Source organism: Xenopus tropicalis, chromosome 6 (assembly GCF_000004195.4).
Source record: "Xenopus tropicalis strain Nigerian chromosome 6, UCB_Xtro_10.0, whole genome shotgun sequence".
NCBI lineage: Eukaryota > Metazoa > Chordata > Amphibia > Anura > Pipidae > Xenopus > Xenopus tropicalis.
In genome coordinates, this window is record NC_030682.2 from 6492740 (window position 1) to 6517456 (window position 24717).

The window sequence follows — 24717 nt, forward strand, 5'->3', positions numbered from 1 at the left end:
GCAGGAATATCAAGGATCAAATTAAAGTTGGAAAGAGATTACGGGGAAGCTGTCTCTCCAGAATTGCAAAGAAACAGCAAGCAGGAAAATGGTCAAAGGGGTTATGATCCCTAGGGTCAGTTACTGGTTTCAAAAGAGGGAATCCTGGGAGCATTAAGATCCTATTATGATGCTTTTTTTCTAGGAAAAAGCTACAGGCAGGGACAAGATGGCAGCTTTTTTAGAGACAATCCCTAGATCTGATATAGGACTTTGACAGCAAAAATTACCGTTGAGGAGGTGGAACAGGCTATTGGTAAACTACAGAAAAGCCCAGGTCCTGATGGTCTGTCCGTAGAATTTTATAAGACGTTCAAATATGATTTAGCTCCTGTTCTTGCAGAAGTGTTTAATGATTGTTTAGAGAACTGTTCTCTCCCTAACTCTATGAGGTGTTCAGCCTTAATCTTACTGGATAAGAGGTGCATTGAAAACTGGAGGCCTATAGCCTTACTCAATACAGACTGGAAGCTGCTCACCAGGATTCATGTACCCGAGGGGGCCCCAACCTTTCTTACTCGGGAGCCACAGTCAACTGTAAAGACTTGGGGAGCAACACAAGCACCATAAGTTCATGGAGGAGCCAAATAAGGGCTGTGATTGGCTATTAGGGGCCTCTATGCACCCTATCAGCTTACAGGGGGCTTTATTTGGTAGGAAATCTAGTTTTTATTCAACCAAAACTTGCCCCCAAGTCAGGAATTCAAAAATAACTCCCTGGTTTGGGGGCACTGAGAGCAACATCCAAGGGGTTGGGGAGCAACATGTAGCCCCTGAGCCACTGGTTGGGGATCCCTGCTGTACTCTTTTGTCCTCCTCCCAGTTCTGCACAGTATGGCCCGGAATATCCTTGGTGCAGTTCTGACTATACGGGAAGCTTTGGAAAGATGTATAGCACAGGGGGGTAACTTTTATGTTTAGATCAAGCAAAAGCATTTGACAGGATAAATCATAATTACTTGTGGCTTATATTGTTGCACTATGGCATCCTGGGAGATTTTGTTACGTGGCTTAAGTTTCCCATTAATTAATGGCTGCCAAGATGAAAGTTTTGGGGTGGGAGCTGGAGTAAGACAAGGGTGCCCATTACTTTAACCCTTTGCCTTTGGGTGCTGCAGAGTGAGCAATTGTAATGGTAAGGCTAATTGGAAAGAAAAATGTGATATTGTCTTAACAACGATTCAGCATTGGAAGAGTAGGAAACTGAGTTACTTGGAAAGAATTAACAGTATTAAGACCTTCTTTATACCGATCCTTTTGTTTATTGCCTGTGTGTTCCCATTGCCAGAAGCCGGCTATACCAAAGTACTGGCCAAATGCTTTAGGGGAGCAGACGGAATCCAGTTAAAGGGGGCATCACCTTCTTGCAGAGATCTAAGGGGGCCTGGGGATGATTTGCCAAATGGCTTTTTGGCACTATATTTCTAAAGTACTGTAGCTCTTACAGTAAAGGATATATACATAGATATATGCACATGGTATGCACTTGTAAATAATGGTACATTGGCTTCTATAAACAATAACTCCAGATCCTAAATACATTATACAGTATGGGGCAGAAATAATGGCACCCAAAATACATTAAATACATTGACACAGAGGGTAGTGGCATCACAAATACATGAAATACAGTGCCAAGCAATGGGAACATTAGCTCCAAATACATTAAATACAATAAGAGGCAATGATTTCAGGCACCTAAAAAATCAAGAATTGTTTGCATTGCTCTAGGTGCTCACCACCTAGTGGTAGACATGAGAATAGCACCCAAAATGAAGAAACCCTGTTTTACTAGTAGGCAGTATTGAGAACACTGAGTAGGAGAAACAATAGGTTACCTGAAAGCAGTTCTAATGTGTAGCGCTGGCTGAAAGCTCAGACTCAGGCACACTTTACTGCTGCGCTGCAAGTTGAAGTGATATCCCGCCCCCTCACCCCCAGCAGCCGATCAGCAGAACAATGGGAAGGGAGCAAGATAGCAGCTCCCAGTAGGTATCAGAATAGCACTCAATAGTAAGAAATCCAAGTCCGGCTTGGGACTCCTCCAGTTACATGGGAGTAGGAGAAACAATAGGTTAGCTGAAAGCAGTTCTAATGTGTAGCGCTGGCTGAAAGCTCAGACTCAGGCACACTTTACTGCTGCGCTGCAAGTTGGAGTGATATCCCCCCCCCTCACCCCCAGCAGCCAATCAGCAGAACAATGGGAAGGGAGCAAGATAGCAGCTCCCAGTAGGTATCAGAATAGCACTCAATAGTAAGAAATCCAAGTCCGGCTTGGGACTCCTCCAGTTACATGGGAGTAGGAGAAACAATAGGTTAGCTGAAAGCAGTTCTAATGTGTAGCGCTGGCTGAAAGCTCAGACTCAGGCACACTTTACTGCTGCGCTGCAAGTTGGAGTGAAATCCCCCCCCCCCCTCACCCCCAGCAGCCGATCAGCAGAACAATGGGAAGGGAGCAAGATAGCAGCTCCCAGTAGGTATCAGAATAGCACTCAATAATAAGAAATCCAAGTCCGGCTTGGGACTCCTCCAGTTACATGGGAGTAGGAGAAACAATAGGTTAGCTGAAAGCAGTTCTAATGTGTAGCGCTGGCTGAAAGCTCAGACTCAGGCACACTTTACTGCTGCGCTGCAAGTTGGAGTGAAATCCCCCCCCCCCCTCACCCCAGCAGCCGATCAGCAGAACAATGGGAAGGGAGCAAAATAGCAGCTCCCAGTAGGTATCAGAATAGCACTCAATAATAAGAAATCCAAGTCCGGCTTGGGACTCCTCCACAGGGCCGGGCCAAGGTATTTTGGCACCCTAGGCAAGGGCTTCAATCAGCGCCCCCCCCCCCATTACAATTTCACACCTTACCATTATATGGTTTCAAAATTTTTTTTTTAACTCTTTTTTTTTTTTTTTAATATATATATAATATATATTTTTTTTATATAAGGGGGGGGCAGTAATGAAATAGAGAAAGTACAGAGAAGAGCGACTAAGCTGATAAAGGGAATGGGCTCAGTTATGGGGAAAGGCTGGCCCAGTTGGGATTGGTTACACTGGGGAAGGGGCAGTTAAGGGGGGGGGGGCACTATATATAAATATATAAGGGGGGGCAGTAATGAAATAGAGAAAGTACAGGGAGGAGCGACTAAGCTGATAAAGGGAATGGGCTCAGTTATGGGGAAAGGCTGGCCCAGTTGGGATTGGTTACACTGGGGGGGGCAGTTATGGGGGGGTCACTATAAATATATAAGGGGGGGCAGTAATGAAATAGAGAAAGTACAGGGAAGAGCGACTAAGCTGATAAAGGGAATGGGCTCAGTTATGGGGAAAGGCTGGCCCAGTTGGGATTGGTTACACTGGGGAAGGGGCAGTTAAGGGGGGGTCACTATATATAAATATATAAGGGGGGGCAGTAATGAAATAGAGAAAGTACAGGGAAGAGCGACTAAGCTGATAAAGGGAATGGGCTCAGTTATGGGGAAAGGCTGGCCCAGTTGGGATTGGTTACACTGGGGAAGGGGCAGTTAAGGGGGGGGGGCACTATATATAAATATATAAGGGGGGGCAGTAATGAAATAGAGAAAGTACAGGGAAGAGCGACTAAGCTGATAAAGGGAATGGGCTCAGTTATGGGGAAAGGCTGGCCCAGTTGGGATTGGTTAATATAAGGGGGCCATATAATAAACTCCCTGTTGCTTTATTGACCAGTAGGCACTAAGTAAGCAGACACAAAAAAGGGTTGTTACAGTGAAGCTGTAAAGCAGTGAAATTCAATCCTCACTAAAAAAACAATGTTATTAATATTAACACTTTCAGCCCAGGGACTAAAGCTATTGCCTTTTTGGGGTCAGTAAAAATTACCCCAGCCCTCCCCATCTCATGCAAACTGGAGGCAGATTCAGATGTTTTGCTTCCTCTCAATCACACGGTAGTTTGGTATTATTCAATGAAGCAACTAACTTTAACATAAGTACTGTTTTTGGCTTTTTTCAACCTCAGCTACTATGTACATTATAAATATGGATAGCAGTATACCCATTCAAACAATATACTATGATATTATGAGTATATATATATATTCTCATAGTATGCACATAACTTAACACACATATAAAGGGGTCAGAAGACAGCAGAATACTAAGTCTAAATGTTTCTTTAACATATTTAAGTCTATCACGCAAAACACTACTTGGTTGCTAGGTTAAAGGAACAGTAACACCAAAAAATGAAAGTGTATAAAAGTAACTAAAATATAATGTGCTGCTGCCCTGCGCTGGTAAAAGTTGTGTGTTTACTTCAGAAAGACTACTATAATTTATATAAATAAGCTGCTATGTAGCCATGGGGGCAGCCATTCAAAGGAGAAAAGGCACAGGCACATAGCAGATAACAGATAAAACACTATTGTATTCTACAGAACTTATCTGTTATCTGTTATCTACATCACAGAATGGTAGACACAACACAGAGCAGGACAGGCATAAAAATGATACCCAGAGCCACGAGGCATCATCAACATTATAAAGGCACAAACATCATATTGATAAGCAACAAAACAGTGAGATCTGAAGCCCAGCCCTAGGACAAATAGTCAATGTTACACGAATGGCCTGATGATTTACAGTTAAGGCACGCTAAATTCTTATTAACAGCCCATTTAGTGAAAAAATATTTAGCTCCATACATTAAAAACATCAAAAAGCTTCTTATTAAATCTTGGCAAATCTGGCATTTATTTCTGCATTTTAAAGTATATTTTTTAATTTTTTATAATAAATCACACAAAACAGTCACAGGCAGCACATCAGCCCAAACTTAAAACAAAATAATCACAGCACACATGAAACACCACCCCATAACCCTTATCAGTGCTAAAACAAAAGCCCCTACCCCCTAGTCACAGCACACATAACCCTAATCAGTTCCAGCACAGCAGCAACCAGCCCCAGTCACAGCACAGTCACATGTATTGCCCCACCCGAAGCCCAGCCATGGCCCAAGTAGATAGAACTAAAAAATGGGTAGCTGCCATTATCATGCCACATAAAAAAAGCCCCCAATTGCCCCCATGTACCAGTGCCAACAGCCATCATATTGCCCCCATGTATTTGTGCCAGCACCCAACATATTGCCCCCATCTGTACTGTGCCAGCAGCCAAGCCCCCCTCATATTGCCCCCCATCTGTACCTGTACCTGTGTCAGCAGCCAAGCCACCCCTCATATTGCCCCCATCTGTACTGTGCCAGCAGCCAAGCCCCCCTCATATTGCCCCCCATCTGTACTGTGTCAGCAGCCAAGCCCCCCTCATATTGCCCCCCATCTGTACTGTGTCAGCAGCCAAGCCCCCCTCATATTGCCCCCCATCTGTACTGTGCCAGCAGCCAAGCCCCCCTCATATTGCCCCCCATCTGTACTGTGTCAGCAGCCAAGCCCCCCTCATATTGCCCCCCATCTGTACTGTGCCAGCAGCCCAACCCCCCTCATATTGCCCCCCATCTGTACTGTGCCAGCAGCCAAGCCCCCCTCATATTGCCCCCCATCTGTACTGTGCCAGCAGCCCAGCCCCCCTCATATTGCGCCCCCCATCTGTACTGTGCCAGCAGCCCAGCCCCCCTCATATTGCCCCCCATCTGTACTGTGCCAGCAGCCAAGCCCCCCTCATATTGCCCCCCATCTGTACTGTGCCAGCAGCCCAGCCCCCCTCATATTGCGCCCCCCATCTGTACTGTGCCAGCAGCCCAGCCCCCCTCATATTGCCCCCCATCTGTACTGTGCCAGCAGCCAAGCCCCCCTCATATTGCCCCCCATCTGTACTGTGCCAGCAGCCCAGCCCCCCTCATATTGCGCCCCCCATCTGTACTGTGCCAGCAGCCCAGCCCCCCTCATATTGCCCCCCATCTGTACTGTGCCAGCAGCCAAGCCCCCCTCATATTGCCCCCCATCTGTACTGTGCCAGCAGCCCAGCCCCCCTCATATTGCGCCCCCCATCTGTACTGTGCCAGCAGCCAAGCCCCCCTCATATTGCCCCCCATCTGTACTGTGCCAGCAGCCCAGCCCCCCTCATATTGCCCCCCATCTGTACTGTGCCAGCAGCCCAGCCCCCCTCATATTGCCCCCCATCTGTACTGTGCCAGCAGCCCAGCCCCGCTCATATTGCCCCCCATCTGTAATGTGCCAGCAGCCAAGCCCCCCTCATATTGCCCCCCATCTGTACTGTGCCAGCAGCCAAGCCCCCCTCATATTGCCCCCCATCTGTACTGTGCCAGCAGCCAAGCCCCCCTCATATTGCCCCCCATCTGTACTGTGCCAGCAGCCCAGCCCCCCTCATATTGCCCCCCATCTGTACTGTGCCAGCAGCCAAGCCCCCCTCATATTGCCCCCCATCTGTACTGTGCCAGCAGCCAAGCCCCCCTCATATTGCCCCCCATCTGTACTGTGCCAGCAGCCAAGCCCCCCTCATATTGCCCCCCATCTGTACTGTGCCAGCAGCCCAGCCCCCCTCATATTGCCCCCCATCTGTACTGTGCCAGCAGCCCAGCCCCCCTCATATTGCCCCCCATCTGTACTGTGCCAGCAGCCAAGCCCCCCTCATATTGCCCCCCATCTGTACTGTGCCAGCAGCCCAGCCCCCCTCATATTGCCCCCCATCTGTACTGTGCCAGCAGCCCAGCCACCCTCATATTGCCCCCCATCTGTACTGTGCCAGCAGCCCAGCCCCCCTCATATTGCCCCCCATCTGTACTGTGCCAGCAGCCCAGCCCCCCTCATATTGCCCCCCATCTGTACTGTGCCAGCAGCCCAGCCCCCCTCATATTGCCCCCCATCTGTACTGTGCCAGCAGCCCAGCCCCCCTCATATTGCCCCCCATCTGTACTGTGCCAGCAGCCAAGCCCCCCTCATATTGCCCCCCATCTGTACTGTGCCAGCAGCCAAGCCCCCCTCATATTGCCCCCCATCTGTACTGTGCCAGCAGCCCAGCCCCCCTCATATTGCCCCCCATCTGTACTGTGCCAGCAGCCAAGCCCCCCTCATATTGCCCCCCATCTGTACTGTGCCAGCAGCCAAGCCCCCCTCATATTGCCCCCCATCTGTACTGTGCCAGCAGCCCAGCCCCCCTCATATTGCCCCCCATCTGTACTGTGCCAGCAGCCCAGCCACCCTCATATTGCCCCCCATCTGTACTGTGCCAGCAGCCCAGCCCCCCTCATATTGCCCCCCATCTGTACTGTGCCAGCAGCCCAGCCCCCCTCATATTGCCCCCCATCTGTACTGTGCCAGCAGCCCAGCCCCCCTCATATTGCCCCCCATCTGTACTGTGCCAGCAGCCAAGCCCCCCTCATATTGCCCCCCATCTGTACTGTGCCAGCAGCCAAGCCCCATTCATATTGCCCCCCATCTGTACTGTGTCAGCAGCCAAGCCACCCTCATATTGCCCCCCATCTGTACTGTGCCAGCAGCCAAGCCCCCCTCATATTGCCCCCCATCTGTACTGTGCCAGCAGCCAAGCCCCCCTCATATTGCCCCCCATCTGTACTGTGCCAGCAGCCAAGCCCCCCTCATATTGCCCCCCATCTGTACTGTGCCAGCAGCCAAGCCCCCCTCATATTGCCCCCCATCTGTACTGTGCCAGCAGCCAAGCCACCCTCATATTGCCCCCCATCTGTACTGTGCCAGCAGCCAAGCCCCCCTCATATTGCCCCCCATCTGTACTGTGCCAGCAGCCAAGCCCCCCTCATATTGCCCCCCATCTGTACTGTGCCAGCAGCCAAGCCCCCCTCATATTGCCCCCCATCTGTACTGTGCCAGCAGCCAAGCCCCCCTCATATTGCCCCCCATCTGTACTGTGCCAGCAGCCAAGCCCCCCTCATATTGCCCCCCATCTGTACTGTGCCAGCAGCCCAGCCCCCCTCATATTGCCCCCCATCTGTACTGTGCCAGCAGCCAAGCCCCCCTCATATTGCGCCCCCAGGCCCCAGCATCTGTACCTGTGCCAGCAGCAGCAGTGTCTCGAATCCCAGGTCCCAGTCAGCCAAGGCCAGCAGTCCTGCTGCTCACTTAGCCAGCCCACAGCACAACCGAACCGACGGCCGCCGCACCCAAGCGCCTTCTGCGCCTTCTGGCGCCTTGTGTTTCAATGACACGCATGCGTAGGGGGGGCGTGCCCAATACGCATGCGTGTCATACAGGCGCACAGAGGTAAGCGCCAGTATAGGGAAGGGTGGGAAGGTGCGCGCCGCTCGGTTCCTGCTGCTGGGACATTTAAAGAAAATGAATCATGCCAGAGGGGGGTTTGAGCGGTGGTGGTGTAAATACTGTTAAAACTAAAAAAAAAAAAAAAATTTTTTTTTCCTTTAATATGCGCCCCCAAGTGATTGCGTCCTAGGCAGGCGCCTACTCTGCCTACCCCTAGTTCCGGCCCTGCTCCTCCAGTTACATGGGAGTAGGAGAAACAATAGGTTAGCTGAAAGCAGTTCTAATGTGTAGCGCTGGCTGAAAGCTCAGACTCAGGCACACTTTACTGCTGCGCTGCAAGTTGGAGTGATATCCCCCCCTCCCCCCCCCCAGCAGCCGATCAGCAGAACAATGGGAAGGGAGCAAGATAGCAGCTCCCAGTAGGTATCAGAATAGCACTCAGTAGTAAGAAATCCAAGTCCGGCTTGGGACTCCTCCAGTTACATGGGAGTAGGAGAAACAATAGGTTAGCTGAAAGCAGTTCTAATGTGTAGCGCTGGCTGAAAGCTCAGACTCAGGCACACTTTACTGCTGCGCTGCAAGTTGGAGTGATATCCCCCCCCCTCACCCCCAGCAGCCGATCAGCAGAACAATGGGAAGGGAGCAAGATAGCAGCTCCCAGTAGGTATCAGAATAGCACTCAATAGTAAGAAATCCAAGTCCAGCTTGGGACTCCTCCAGTTACATGGGAGTAGGAGAAACAATAGGTTAGCTGAAAGCAGTTCTAATGTGTAGCGCTGGCTGAAAGCTCAGACTCAGGCACAAGGCACTGAGATGGCGCCTACACACCAATATTACAGCTACAAATACATTTGTTGGTTGAAGAATAAAAGGTTAAATGGCAGAGGGAATTATTTGCTGTGTAACAGTGTCATTTAGAGATAAAAAGTCCCCTTTAAATATCATGACAGTGTCCATTTAATTGACCAAGCCAGAATATCCAAATTGTGATCCGATTTGAGTATTAAAAAAAATAAACCAACTTGAGTGTTTTTATTGAATTTAAATGATTTTATTGCACTGTTCTTGATTACAATTTGGCACCAATCATAAAAGATATGCAACATGGTCCTTTGAAGTATTAAAGGGAAACTACACCCCCAGAATGAACACTTATGTTAAGTGACCTATTAAAGAATCTCCCCAAACTGGAATATATATATCAGTAAATATTGCCCTTTTACATCCTTTCCCTTGAGCCGCCATTTAGTGATGGGCTGTGTGCTCCCTCAGAGATCAGCTGACAGGAAGTGATGCAGCTCTAACTGTAACAGGAAGTAGTGTGGGAGCAAAAGGCAGAACTCTGCCCATTCATTGGCTGATGGGGCCTAGCATGTATGTGTGCCTTGGCTTGTTTGTGTGCACTGTGAATCCTATGATCCCAGGGGGTGGCCCTTAGTACCTAAAATGGCAGTTTCCTATTTAGGATTACCCAATGGCACATACTGATAAAGTAGATTTTTATAAAAATGGCTGGGTGCCTCTGTATGTCAAATAGTTTGGCATATCTAAGTACATTGCACATGGATATACTAAACTATCAATACCCATAGATATATAGGATAGTTTATATCGGTATGGTAAGAAATGTGGGGCATATCATGGGGTAAAATGCAAGCTTGGAGACAATTTTCAGAAATTTCATAGCACAGCTTTTAGTTTGATAGTTTGCAGCAGAAAGACCTATTTTGGACTCGGCAGAATGTCTGATTCCAACAAACCCAGTCAGACAGTCTGACCCCAATCCCCTGGGATGGTGCTCCTGTTTGTTAGAACTGCACCAGCTCAGAGTGTTTCTGTAGGAACTTATTCACCTCTATCTTCCTACACTTCTTCTTCTTTCTTTTTTTCTCTGGTCCCAGTCAGGCACATCAGCAGTAGGGTGAGTTGGGCAAACAGGAGATGAAGCTGAAGAAGATATGAGATTCTACAGAAACACCCAGGCTGGGGCAGTTTTTAGAAACAGGGTATCAGGTAAGCGATTATTATCAATGGGGGTGCCTAACATTTTGTCACCCCCCAGTAATTATACCTTTAGTTCTCCTTAATGCTATAGTTTAATTATAAAAATGAGATGTTTGTCAGATAGATGCATAATGTTAGCACAGGCTTATGTATGTGGGTTTCTGTGCTTGCTTTACCCATATACTGAACCTTTGCCCATTTACTGAACCTACATATCAGCATAATATACAATCAATCAGTTCATAATTAGCTTTTGATTAGCATAAAACATGGAACCAAACATAAATGTCTGTAAATAACAGAAAGAGAAATAATTATTGAAAAATTAGGTGCTGTTTTTTTCAATTTCCTGTAGTTTCTCAGCCTTGCGCTTGGCCTTTTCCAATGATGTAATTCTCTCCCTATATCCGGGCTTTGCCTCATGTTTCTCTGCATTAATGAGCAGATCGATATAATCAGGAGCAGAGAGCGGATCAGGCTTTAGGGCAATTTCCCGCAGGCGCCCGAGGCAAGTAGCAGCTTTTTCAATGAGTTTCATTTGCTTTTCCTCTAAAGCCCTGATTTCTCCGCTTAGCATTTCATACAGAGTTTCCTTGCTTGACTTCCCCTCACAGGCTCTCTCATATTTCTCTTTCAGGGCACTGTAAGTTTTCTTCTTAGTTTCTACTTTACTTTCCCAAATGTGATTCTCACAGTAATGCATGCCAGCATTGTGCCCACACACGGTACAGACTCTCCCCCAGGTGAAAACCTCACACAGAGCAGTCACATGATCAAATGGGACCCGGCAGGGGTGATGGCAAGTCATTTCACACTTATGGCAATTAATTGCATTTTCCTTACCATATTTTTTTTCCTTTATGGTTTCTTGTTCTTCATACTCAAAATTTCTATTGTTTCTAATATCATCTTCATGTTGCTGTAGGATCCGCTCAGTTTTTTCCAGCTCATGTTGCTTTAATGCGGCCTCCTGGATTCTCGGCAGCAGCCCTTCCATTGTAATTTCAAGGATTTCCCTTTCCTTTAACACTTCTTTGGTCATATAAAGACTCTGTGAGGTCATTTCTCCCAGTGTCATGAACAGATTTGTTGAACTGTTTCTCCCCATTTTGTAGAATATTTTGGCTAATGCAACATCATCTTCGTCCTCACCTGATCGTTTGGTGTATAGATCAGAGTTGCTGAATTTGAAGTACAATGGATCATTGCCTTCTTTAGCACATGGCACTTGTGCATCTAGTAGCGCCTGTATAACTTGTGGCTTAGTGTGATCAGCAAACGTAACACAGATTAGAATATTATGTTTTATATCTTTCCCAAACAGGGAGATAATGGAATCAAACACATATCTCTGCATTGTTGTCAAACGAGTGACTGAGGCCTTAACCACAAAGCAAATGGCATCAATTCTGTCAACTCCCCAGTGTGGGTTAAAACAATCCTTCAGTTGCTGAGCTATAAGTCTGTCCTGATCAATACCCTCTGTAGAGCCAGACCCTGGGGTATCAAGGATTGTCAGGGAATATGGGATGGTGAATCCTTCCATGTGATGTATCTGGTAAATGGTGACGTGAGACGTCTGACTTTGGGTTTTAGATTTACCTGTATTTTCCTCAATAAGCCTGTATCTGTATTTATCTTCCCATCCCACTCCCAGGATGCAGTTTATCAGAGAGTTGATGAGAGTTGTTTTGCCTGATCCCGTCTCTCCCACCATCACAATCACTTTATTGGCTTTGTGTGGGTTTTCAACTCCAAATTGCATTTTTTTATACTTTCCTTCTGAAAGAATGTTTGATGACTCCAGATCATAAACTGTGAGATCACTTTCTCTTTGCTGAATCGAGGGCTTAATATATTTCGAAAGAAGGCCTGCCTTACTTTCTTTGCCAGATGCTGCTGTTCCTTTCTGTTTTTCATCTGCAAGAAAAAGAAAAAGTATTATTGTAATAATTAACAGAAACACAAAGTGTTTATAAATCCCTACTTGTTAACCCTTTCACTGCCAGACGTTTTGAACAAAGTGGAACTTCTACTGCCAGACAGTTTTTTAGTTTACCCAGGAAAACTATACATCGTTTTTTTCAGGACAACCTAAGCTTTCAAAATATGGTGGAATTTTGGTGTAATTCCAATTCTGTAACAAGATATCGGCTTCTAAATGTCTAAAAAATGAATAAAAATAATAATTTTCCATAATATAAACACACACACCAGAAACAAAAATTATTTTATGAATGAAAATACAACTGATTTGGAAAGTCCCAAGTCTCCTGAACGTGCCGATACCAAATATATATAGTTTTATGGAGATTTCTCACTTGTATAGGTCAAAAACTCCCAGCAGTACCTACCAAATTCCCAAAGCACTGCTCCAGAAAGTTGCATACTTTAGATTTCAAGGCCAAAAATTTCACTAACAGAAGGTTTATCCCAGAAAATTATACATTTCTGGAAAGAACAGATTCTGAGGAATACAGAATAGGTAGAACTGTCTGTCTGCTCCAAACTACCAAGTTGCAATGCTTTCCTAAAGTTATTGGTTTTTATCATAATTTGTGAAATTTCTTAAAAATCGCTTCAGAGCTTCACTCTATAGTATCTTATCTCCTACAGGCCATAAAGTAACCAAATAAAACACCCTAAATATGAATACCAGGGGTCCCCTGAACAGTTTGATGCCCAGTATGTATAGGTTTAGCTAAGTATGTGGCATGTAGGCTTGTTATATACCTTGTATATAACAAGGTTATATATCTGTAACCTTGTTATGGGCTAAGGGGGCCCAGTCTGAAGGCCAGTTAGGGGGGGATTTGGGGTGAGTGCTTATTTGTGCCCTGGGTACCCCTGGAACTATAGCGGGGTGACTGTTACCCCAATGTTCCTATATATCTGTAACCTTGTTATGGGCTAAGGGGGCCCAGTCTGAAGGCCAGTTAGGGGGGGATTTGGGGTGAGTGCTTATTTGTGCCCTGGGTACCCCTGGAACTATAGCGGGGTGACTGTTACCCCAATGTTCCTATATATCTGTAACCTTGTTATGGGCTAAGGGGGCCCAGCCTGAAGGCCAGTTAGGGGGGGATTTGGGGTGAGTGCTTATTTGTGCCCTGGGTACCCCTGGAACTATAGCGGGGTGACTGTTACCCCAATGTTTCTATATATCTGTAACCTTGTTATGGGCTAAGGTGGCCCAGCCTGAAGGCCAGTTAGGGGGGGATTTGGGGTGAGTGCTTATTTGTGCCCTGGGTACCCCTGGAACTATAGCGGGGTGACTGTTACCCCAATGTTTCTATATATCTGTAACCTTGTTATGGGCTAAGGGGGCCCAGCCTGAAGGCCAGTTAGGGGGGGATTTGGGGTGAGTGCTTATTTGTGCCCTGGGTACCCCTGGAACTATAGCGGGGTGACTGTTACCCCAATGTTTCTATATATCTGTAACCTTGTTATGGGCTAAGGGGGCCCAGCCTGAAGGCCAGTTAGGGGGGGATTTGGGGTGAGTGCTTATTTGTGCCCTGGGTACCCCTGGAACTATAGCGGGGTGACTGTTACCCCAATGTTTCTATATATCTGTAACCTTGTTATGGGCTAAGGTGGCCCAGCCTGAAGGCCAGTTAGGGGGGGATTTGGAGTGAGTGCTTATTTGTGCCCTGGGTACCCCTGGAACTATAGCGGGGTGACTGTTACCCCAATGTTTCTATATATCTGTAACCTTGTTATGGGCTAAGGGGGCCCAGCCTGAAGGCCAGTTAGGGGGGGATTTGGGGTGAGTGCTTATTTGTGCCCTGGGTACCCCTGGAACTATAGCGGGGTGACTGTTACCCCAATGTTTCTATATATCTGTAACCTTGTTATGGGCTAAGGGGGCCCAGCCTGAAGGCCAGTTAGGGGGGGATTTGGGGTGAGTGCTTATTTGTGCCCTGGGTACCCCTGGAACTATAGCGGGGTGACTGTTACCCCAATGTTTCTATATATCTGTAACCTTGTTATGGGCTAAGGGGGCCCAGCCTGAAGGCCAGTTAGGGGGGGATTTGGGGTGAGTGCTTATTTGTGCCCTGGGTACCCCTGGAACTATAGCAGGGTGACTGTTACCCCAATGTTTCTATATATCTGTAACCTTGTTATGGGCTAAGGGGGCCCAGCCTGAAGGCCAGTTAGGGGGGGATTTGGGGTGAGTGCTTATTTGTGCCCTGGGTACCCCTGGAACTATAGCGGGGTGACTGTTACCCCAATGTTTCTATATATCTGTAACCTTGTTATGGGCTAAGGGGGCCCAGCCTGAAGGCCAGTTAGGGGGGGATTTGGGGTGAGTGCTTATTTGTGCCCTGGGTACCCCTGGAACTATAGCAGGGTGACTGTTACCCCAATGTTTCTATATATCTGTAACCTTGTTATGGGCTAAGGGGGCCCAGCCTGAAGGCCAGTTAGGGGGGGATTTGGGGTGAGTGCTTATTTGTGCCCTGGGTACCCCTGGAACTATAGCGGGGTGACTGTTACCCCAATGTTCCTATATATCTGTAACCTTGTTATGGGCTAAGGGGGCCCAGCCTGAAGGCCAGTTAGGGGGGGATTTGGGGTGAGTGCTTATTTGTGCCCTGGGTACCCCTGGAACTATAGCGGGGTGACTGTTACCCCAATGTTTCTATATATCTGTAACCTTGTTATGGGCTAAGGTGGCCCAGCCTGAAGGCCAGTTAGGGGGGGATTTGGGGTGAGTGCTTATTTGTGCCCTGGGTACCCCTGGAACTATAGCGGGGTGACTGTTACCCCAATGTTTCTATATATCTGTAACCTTGTTATGGGCTAAGGGGGCCCAGCCTGAAGGCCAGTTAGGGGGGGATTTGGGGTGAGTGCTTATTTGTGCCCTGGGTACCCCTGGAACTATAGCGGGGTGACTGTTACCCCAATGTTTCTATATATCTGTAACCTTGTTATGGGCTAAGGGGGCCCAGCCTGAAGGCCAGTTAGGGGGGGATTTGGGGTGAGTGCTTATTTGTGCCCTGGGTACCCCTGGAACTATAGCGGGGTGACTGTTACCCCAATGTTTCTATATATCTGTAACCTTGTTATGGGCTAAGGGGGCCCAGCCTGAAGGCCAGTTAGGGGGGGATTTGGGGTGAGTGCTTATTTGTGCCCTGGGTACCCCTGGAACTATAGCGGGGTGACTGTTACCCCAATGTTTCTATATATCTGTAACCTTGTTATGGGCTAAGGGGGCCCAGCCTGAAGGCCAGTTAGGGGGGGATTTGGGGTGAGTGCTTATTTGTGCCCTGGGTACCCCTGGAACTATAGCGGGGTGACTGTTACCCCAATGTTTCTATATATCTCTCATTACCCTTATGTGCACTCAAAATATAGTCTGCAATTGCCAAGGAGGTATCTTTTCTCCCTATACAAGCCACATGCTCCAATATTCTATCCCTTATTTTCCAAGATGTCCACCCCATGTATTGTCATCAACAAATATAAGTACCCAGATAAATTGCTTTTTCTGTACAGCAGTTAACATGCCCTTTACATTCATACTTTTCTTTACGTCCTACAGGTAGCACAGTACACAATGGGTTAATGGACCTGTTCCTCCCTAGTAGGACAGAAAAAAAGGGTAACACCTGTAGGGACCCATAGGGTTAAGCTCCCTATGGCTTTATCCCCTACCTCTTCACACCTTTATTGTTATTGGGCAAGAGCCCCTGTACTTGAGTTACAGTTCTAACACTATTCCTTATAGGTTTAGTCAGGTTGACCACTCCCCCTGCAGACTGATATAGTGTCTAGCAAGGAGGAGGGGCTTCCTCGTTGGCTGCCTGTCTGCTTCCTAAGCACAGCTCCCTCTGAGCCTGGGTGCAGACATAGGCCCCAGTACAGCCATTTCACCCCAGATATCTACCTGCTATCTGGAGAAGTCGGGGAAAGGGCCCCGTGAATGAGAACAAGAAAGCACAGCAGATTATTTAATAGCACTCTCTAGGAGAAGTGAGCATAGTCAGCTTTAGCTAGAAAGGGCAGCCATTAGCCCCACCAAAGGAGACACTAAGGGGGGTAATCACAAAAGTGGAGATAGAGGTTTGTGAATACGGTGGAAAATCCAACAAATCTATCTCCACTTTTATTTTGTCGGAATATCACCACTTTTGTGAATTCCCCCCTAAGGGTTTAGCCTACCCCAGGCTCTGTATGCCTTGCTGTAGGGACCACAGTTAAGACAAAGGATTCAGGCTAGTATTAACCCCTGAACCACCGTTGGCTGTAGGGATCCGTTCCAGTAAAGGGCATCCATCTTGGGACTCCCGGCTGTTACCTCTGCATATCTCCCTTGTGGGCTACACTGTCTCTATTGGTCACAATTGCTACTTATCATCTGTACCAATCTACCTCAATTGCTGTAAATATTTACTGATCCCTGTATTAATAACATCTGTCTTGGACAATAAAGAGTTAACTAGTTCATCTGCAAGAGCTCCTGCCGTCTTATTACTTAATACACAACACAGTACCAGTGGGAGTTGTAGTACAACTACATCGTGCAGGCACCCTTCCACTTAGCGAAGGCCCACTCCTGGGAAAGGGGGTCGCATGTAACACATGCTCTACCATATTCTAGTCTGGATTAACCCCTTTTAAGCCAAACAAGTGTTACACACCCATAAGAAATGATAAAATAGCGATTCTTCCCCCATTTCCCCAGTGTTTTTTTCTGTCCTTCCCGGGTAGTTCGGATGCTGGGGACTTCAGGCCGAAGAACCAGATTCTGAGGAATCTGAGGGCCGCAGGTCTAACCACGCTAGCGTGGGTTAGACCAGGGGGGAAAAGATTTAAGAAGATTCCCTCTTAGGCGAGGAGTACCTGGGGCCATCTGCAGAGATCCTTTGGCAGATTGGTCTGTTTGTGGTGCGAGGAGATGAGGTGCAGGGAATCGCTAGTGCGCGCTGTGCTCTGGAGGCACGGGAGGAAGTGCGTCATCACTAGGGGACGCGGTGCTAACCCAGAAGTCTCCTCTGCAGTTGGAGTAGCATTTCCCTATGCTGGTGAGCCGATAGGGATACCTGTAAGAGGGTTTTTAAAATGTATGCTTAAGGTCTGGGGGAGGTTCCGATTGTAAAACTCACTGCCCTTGTGTACTGCTGAAGTTCCGGACGCCGTGCTGCCAGGCTGCTTGTATACTGGGAGGCTGTTAAAGGTACATAGCTGGTAGTCTTCCAGCCTTTTAACTGTAACCCTGGGGGTTTTTCTATATAGTTTTCTCTGCTCTTTTTCAGAAGGCTGAGATCAGTAGACCCTCAGGGAAGAGAAAGAGGAAGACAAGGCATGCTTTATGCTGTGAATGCGATCAACCTCTGCCTGAAGATTGTGCAGAAACTATGTGTAGTAACTGTAACCAGGATTCTGTGCCTTCCAAAAATCCAGAGGATTTCATTGCCTGGTTTAAAGGGATGCTGTCCAAAGCCTTTGATGAGGTTAAAACTTCTGCATCTTCTACCTCTGTTGCTCCTTCAACTAGTAAACAGGGTCTGAGTCTGATTCCGATGGATGTGTCTCTTCATCTTCATCATCCCATTCCAAGCCTAAGGAAGAGTTTTTTCTTTTTTCTGTGGAGAAAGTTACTAAACTTATTAAGGAAGTTAAGAGAGTGATTGGAGCTAAAAGCTCTACTCCTACAACAGATAAAAAACAGGACTTGTTATTCTTTTCTGAGAAGAAAGCTTTGGAGTTTCCTTTACATCCTTCTATTAGACGTTTGATGGATCAAGAGGTAAAATGCCGGATTCGTCTAGAAGGTTTAAACAGATGTTTCCGATTGACTCACAAGAATTGCTTCTGTGGGAGGAGCCACCTAAGGTGGATGTGTCGGATGTTGCTAGACTCTCAAACCGTACTACTATTCCAGTAGAAGAGTCTGCAATCGCTATGCCATTTGAGCCAGGAAGGTTGTTTGGTTCTTCCTTGGATAAGTTGATCGAGAGTTTAGCTGTAGGGAAAGCCAAAGTCAACTAAGAGACCCTTTTTTCGTGGATTTGGCAGAAGATCTTCTCCTCAGTCCAGTTCCTATAGGAGACCCTTTAGAGAGCGTGACAGAGGAAGAGACTTCAGGAACAGAAGGAGATCTTCTGGGGCCAGAAGCAACACAAGAGATCTGGTGCAGAAGAAAGATACATCCCTTACAAAGCATAAAGGTTTCTGATGCCAGAAGTCAGGAAGAAGTAGGGGGAAGACTTTCCTTTTTTTTCCGATGTGGAAAAGTACCACAACAGAAAATCCAATCATCGAACTTCAGGGAACTCAGGGCTGTTCAATTGGCTCTCCTCAGGTTCAGTCATTTGATACAATACCAGGAAGTAATGATCCAGTCGGACAATGTGGCGACAGTGACGTACAATATTTGAATCGTCAAGGAGGGACAAGAGCACCCTTACTAATGAAAGAATGTCAAAGGATTATGTTCTGGGCAGAGAACAATCTTCTTCTACTGGAAGCAATTCACATCAAGGGAGTGAACAATGTATTGGCAGACTCTCTAAGCAAGTAGAAAAATTCCAGAAAAAGCGGAGCACCACGTGGTGAAAAATAAAATCAGTCTTTATACTTGTTTGGGGCCACTGGGAGTTGGTCTGTGAGCAGCACACGTGGATGAATGGCGGTAAGTGCTCCCGTGTTGATATAACTATTCTGCGATGGCAGACTCTCTAAGCAGACATTCACTGAATCAAGGAGAGTGAGAACTGCATCCTCAAGGTTTCGATCTACTATTAAGGAAATGGGGCACACCCCAAACTTAGTCCCTTTGTTAAACGTATATTGAAGCAGTGTGTACTGTGCTGCCTTATGGACTAAAGAAAAAGAAAATTTCAGATAAGACTACATTTTTGATCTTTCCCAGTTACAGTACATGTATGGGACCCATTATCCACCATGCTGGGGACCTGGGGTTTTCTGGATAAGGGGTCTTTCCATAATTTGGATCTCCTACCTTAAGTCTACAAAAAATTATTTAAACAGTAATTAAACCCGATAGGATTGTTCTGCCCCCAATAAGGATTTATTATATCTTAGTTGGGATCAAGAACAGGTACTGTTTTATTATTACAGAGAAAAGGGAATCATTTAACCATGAAATAAACCCAATAGGGCTGTTCTGCCCCCAATAAGGGGTAATTATATCTTAGTTGGGATCAAGTACAGGTACTGTTTTATTATTACAGAGAAAAGGGAATCATTTAACATGTCTATGAAGATTTTCATTCATCCAGGTCATGGTATATCTAGTATAAATAAATTTAAAGCAACTGGACTTGTTAAGTAATCATTGAAGACGTTTCACTACTCATCCGAGCAGCTTCTTCAGTTCAACTGACCGGTATGGGAAGTCCTCAGCATATATACTCTTCCACTAATCCAATCACAATGGCACTTTGTAACTCTTCAGAAAGGTGACATCTGAAACTCACAGAGGTGTGAATGCTGTGGAGTTACTTTGAAAGGATTACCAAAGTATCATGCAACTCTTCAAAGCAGGTGTTACTTGTTAGAGTTGCATGAATGGATGTGTGAAGAGTTCTGAAACTGCCGGGGTACAGATGTTAGAACAGCATTGTATGTAGCAGACCATTTAACCATGAAATAAACCCAATAGGGCTTTTCTGCCCCCAATAAGGGGTAATTATATCTTAGTTGGGATCAAGTACAGGTACTGTTTTATTATTACAGAGAAAAGGGAATCATTTAACCATTAAATAAACCCAATAGGGCTGTTCTGCCCCCAATAAGGGGTAATTATATCTTAGTTGGGATCAAGTACAGGTACTGTTTTATTATTACAGAGAAAAGGGAATCATTTAACCATTAAATAAACCCAATAGGGCTGTTCTGCCCCAATAAGGGGTAATTATATCTTAGTTGGGATCAAGTACAGGTACTGTTTTATTATTACAGAGAAAAGGGAATCATTTAACCATTAAATAAACCCAATAGGGCTGTTCTGCCCCCAATAAGGGGTAATTATATCTTAGTTGGGATCAAGTACAGGTACTGTTTTATTATTACAGAGAAAAGGGAATCATTTAACCATTAAATAAACCCAATAGGGCTGTTCTGCCCCAATAAGGGGTAATTATATCTTAGTTGGGATCAAGTACAGGTACTGTTTTATTATTACAGAGAAAAGGGAATCATTTAACCATTAAATAAACCCAATAGGGCTGTTCTGCCCCAATAAGGGGTAATTATATCCTGCAATCTCCAGCCTGCTTGTCCCTGGGTTAATGTCACATACACACACAAACACACACTTATTACACTAATACACACATATACTTACACACACATACATTTTGGGGGGTTCACACATTTACAGCACTCACACTTACTTGCACACACACAGACACTCACACAACATGCATTTTGCCAAGTGTACACACACATTTACACAATTTTGTGGATTTTTTTATTGCATCGTTTTCTTTTTTGCCTGAAATAATGTTTTATTGCCATTGTGGGTAGCGTATTCGGTAACTGCGCAATACCTTTTGTGTATTGTTTTGGTGCTTTTATTATATTTTCTGTGATTTTGGTGCATTTTTAGCCATTTTATTGCATTTTCATTTATGCATAGGGTTGTTCGCTTGATTATGTCCATAAAACGAATTTGCCCAAGGCAAAATACTCAAACTGTGATTCTGACTGCAGATTTTACTAGGCGAAAAAAAAATATTGATTGTAGTGGTTTTGTTTGGATTTTAGAGATTTTATTGCATTTCACATTGTTCTTTGTTACTTGTGGACATTTTGTCTGCCATGTATAAATTTGGGTGCCTCTGTACACCACATAGTTTGGTAAATCTATGCACATTGGGCATCAACCTGTTCAGTAGACCCCTGGCGTTCATATTGAGAATGTTTTATGTTGATACGTTACAAAATGTGCGAAACATAATGTGGTAAAATGCAAGTTTTGTGGTGATTTTCAGAAATGTCATAAAAACCGTTCTGTTTAGCATAGCTTTGTAGTTTGTAAGTTTGCAGTAGAAAGATGTGTTTACCCATTTTTGTTTTGTCCGAATGTGTACTTTTGTAAAATATATGGTTTTCTAGGGTCCCCATACTGTTAGGGGGTCTAATAGCACATAATACACATGCTGGGAGCTTATATTGCAGTGTATGCACTAACTTCCTTTTGGGGTCTCTAAATGCAGATACATCAGTATCAAACAGTGGGTATCAAACTGTTCTGTAGACCCTTGGCTTTCATATTTAGAATTTTTTTAGAATTTTTATAATTTTTTTATAGAAACTGCTAAATTCAGGAAAGCATTGCTGTTTGGTACTTAGGAGTTGGAACACAGAATGTGTACTTTTCAAAAATATATGGTTTCCTGGGGTAAACCTAATGTTCCAGGATTTTTCGCTTTGGAATATAAAGTACTGTATGCCGTATTCTGCTGTAATGCTTTGAAAATTTGGTAATTTACTGTTGGGTTTTTGATCCATAGAAGCCAGAAATCTCCATATAACTATATATATATCAGGTATTGGCACATTCAGGAGACATGAGGTTTTCCAAATCAGTTGATTTTTTTGTCCATAAAATAAAGTATGTTTCCGATATAAATCCCTATATCATCAAAAATATCAATTTTTCTTTTTTTTTTGTATTTAGAGCTCTAAATCTTGTTCCAGAAGTGGAAATAGCAACTAAGAAAAAGTCTCAAAAAGCCACTAGAACATTAACAATTTTATTTCAATCCATTAAAAACATAAATAACCCCTTACAGATAGGCCATATCTGTAAAGGGGTTATTTATGTTTTTAATGGATTGAAATAAAATTGTTAGTGTTTTAGTGGCTTTTTGAGACTTTTTCCTAGTTGCTATGTCCCTCAGTGATCAGTAGGGGCTGATCTATATACGCCATATATTTTAAGTATAGAGTATTTTTCTTCTTATTTAAAAAAAAATATATATTTTCTTGGGGTTTACAGAAATGGAAATACACAAAAACAGATTTGGAAAGCTCAGGTTCTCCTGAAAAAAAGATGTATAGTTTACCTAAACTTAACCCCCCTCCAGTAAATGCCCCTAAAATGAGAGAGCACAGAATGTTTACAAAAAGTCTGGCACTGACGGGAACTGAAATGTGAAATTCTGCTGGCAGTTAAAGGGTTAGTGGCTTAACTGCATATTGTTTATAATTAGTTGTCAATGGTGCCAATTAAATATTGCAGTTAGGCTAATGACACTCAAAAAACACTTGCTGGGAATACGCACCATACGCTCCTCCTACCTGTGCCTGCACCCAAGCATATTCAATCCATTCTGGTTACATAGTTACATAGGGTTGAAAAAAGACCAGAGTCCATCAAGTTCAACCCATCCAAGTAAACCCAGCGCCCACACCCTATACTTACCAATCTATACACTCACATACATAAACTATATATACAACCACTAGTACTAACTGTAGATATTAGTACAGGTATAGGACCCGTTATCCAGAATGCTCGGGACCAAGGGTATTCCGGATAAGGGGTCTTTCTGTAATTTGGATCTTCATACCATAAGTCTACTAAAAAACCAATAAAACATTAATTATATCCAATAGGATTGTTTTGCATCCAATAAGAATTAATTATATCTTAGTTAGGATCAGATACAAGGTACTGTTTTATTATTACAGAGAAAAGGGAATCATTTAACCATTAAATAAACCCAATAGGGCTGTTCTGCCCCAATAAGGGGTAATTATATCTTAGTTGGGATCAAGTACAGGTACTGTTTTATTATTACAGAGAAAAGGGAATCATTTAACCATTAAATAAACCCAATAGGGCTGTTCTGCCCCCAATAAGGGGTAATTATTTCTTAGTTGGGATCAAGTACAGGTACTGTTTTATTATTACAGAGAAAAGGGAATCATTTAACCATGAAATAAACCCAATAGGGCTGTTCTGCCCCAATAAGGGGTAATTATATCTTAGTTGGGATCAAGTACAGGTACTGTTTTATTATTACAGAGAAAAGGGAATCATTTAACCATTAAATAAACCCAATAGGGCTGTTCTGCCCCAATAAGGGGTAATTATATCTTAGTTGGGATCAAGTACAGGTACTGTTTTATTATTACAGAGAAAAGGGAATCATTTAACCATTAAATAAACCCAATAGGGCTGTTCTGCCCCCAATAAGGGGTAATTATATCTTAGTTGGGATCAAGTACAGGTACTGTTTTATTATTACAGAGAAAAAGGAATTCAATGTATGATTCAGTGTATGTTTGTTAGAAATGATCCTGCCGCATAACCAAGGAATAAGGGGGACACTTGGGAAAAAAGATCATTCTGTTGGTATGTTCACCAAGTGCAAAAACAGAGTCGTCTGAGAAGTAAAACACAATTGGTGTCTCTTTTCTATTCTCCTGTCCCTGCAGTTTGAAATACGATTTACTGCCATGCCTGTGTTAAATTATAACTCTGTTTGTATATAATGTAAAGCTTGCAAGATATATTTTTGCTTGGTACATATCACACTATAGGACCTTTTGTGTTTTTTTCTTTCCTTTTCTCTACTCTGTACAGAGAATTAAAGAATAAAAGCAAAGGAGGAAGAGGAAAGTGCTGGATAATTTGAACTTTTCCATAGAGCTTCAGTAATGCCGCTGCCTCTACCCCTGCTCTTCCCCCACAGGAGATCTATAAGATTACTGCCAATTTAGCTCCATCATCTGACCTTTATTCCTGTCTCTATAGTTCTTTTTAGATGAATAAACAAACCTTTTTTGTTAATGATATAAATACCTGATTCCATTTTTTGCTTGGATGAAGCCATCTTCTCCCCAGGATTCCTCTGTGTATCTGCCTCTGTGGGACAGCACAGGTGTGTATATATAGTGTTATTAGTTTCACTTTCAGTCATACAGATTCTCTACAAATGGTTTTGCTTTCACTTTTATGTACTTTGCACTTTAAAGAGATACTGAAATAATTTATTATAATACAGTTTAATTCTTACAGAGGCATTAATAGGGTTCTTCCTCCTGCCATATAAATGGAACAGATATTGTTGTTTGACTCACACTTTATTTCCCTTACCTGGGATAGTAAGAGGGATCAGGATCCCCACCTTGCACCAGGGAAAAGGTACTGGGCTCAGCAGATTGATCACAGCAGATTTTGTTTATTCATATTTTATAAAATTGAAGGTGTGACGGGTTTATCTTAAACAATGGCAGAATTGATTTAATTTCTCTGATGAGATTAGGGACTGATACCCAAAGGCTCCAACAAGTCTGCCCCGGCCTAATTGGAAACAATAGGCAGATAATCCAGTTACCCTGGTACCTATACGTCTCCCCACCCCTGCATAGAAACAATAGGGGCTTGCTGGTAGGATGGGCCCACAGGGACATAAAAAGAGCCCCAAAGAGAGCTTGGGAGTAAGTCTTCAGAGAGAGAGAGAGGAAAGGATTCCTGCACTTCGGATCAACCACTTCAGTGATTCTT

The 24717-nt window shown here is 44.7% G+C and overlaps 1 protein-coding gene across 1 annotated transcript; it reads right to left on the minus strand.

The window, feature by feature from the left end:
• Window positions 1–9661: 9661 nt before the first annotated feature.
• Window positions 9662–24071, minus strand: LOC100494837. The gene is made up of 2 exons (XM_031904366.1): window positions 24013–24071; window positions 9662–12149 (listed from the first exon to the last, which is right to left on the minus strand). Exons 1-2 carry the CDS (start codon window positions 24041–24043, stop codon window positions 10555–10557), a joined length of 1626 nt encoding a protein of 541 aa, XP_031760226.1. The 5' UTR covers window positions 24044–24071; the 3' UTR covers window positions 9662–10554.
• Window positions 24072–24717: the final 646 nt, after the last annotated feature.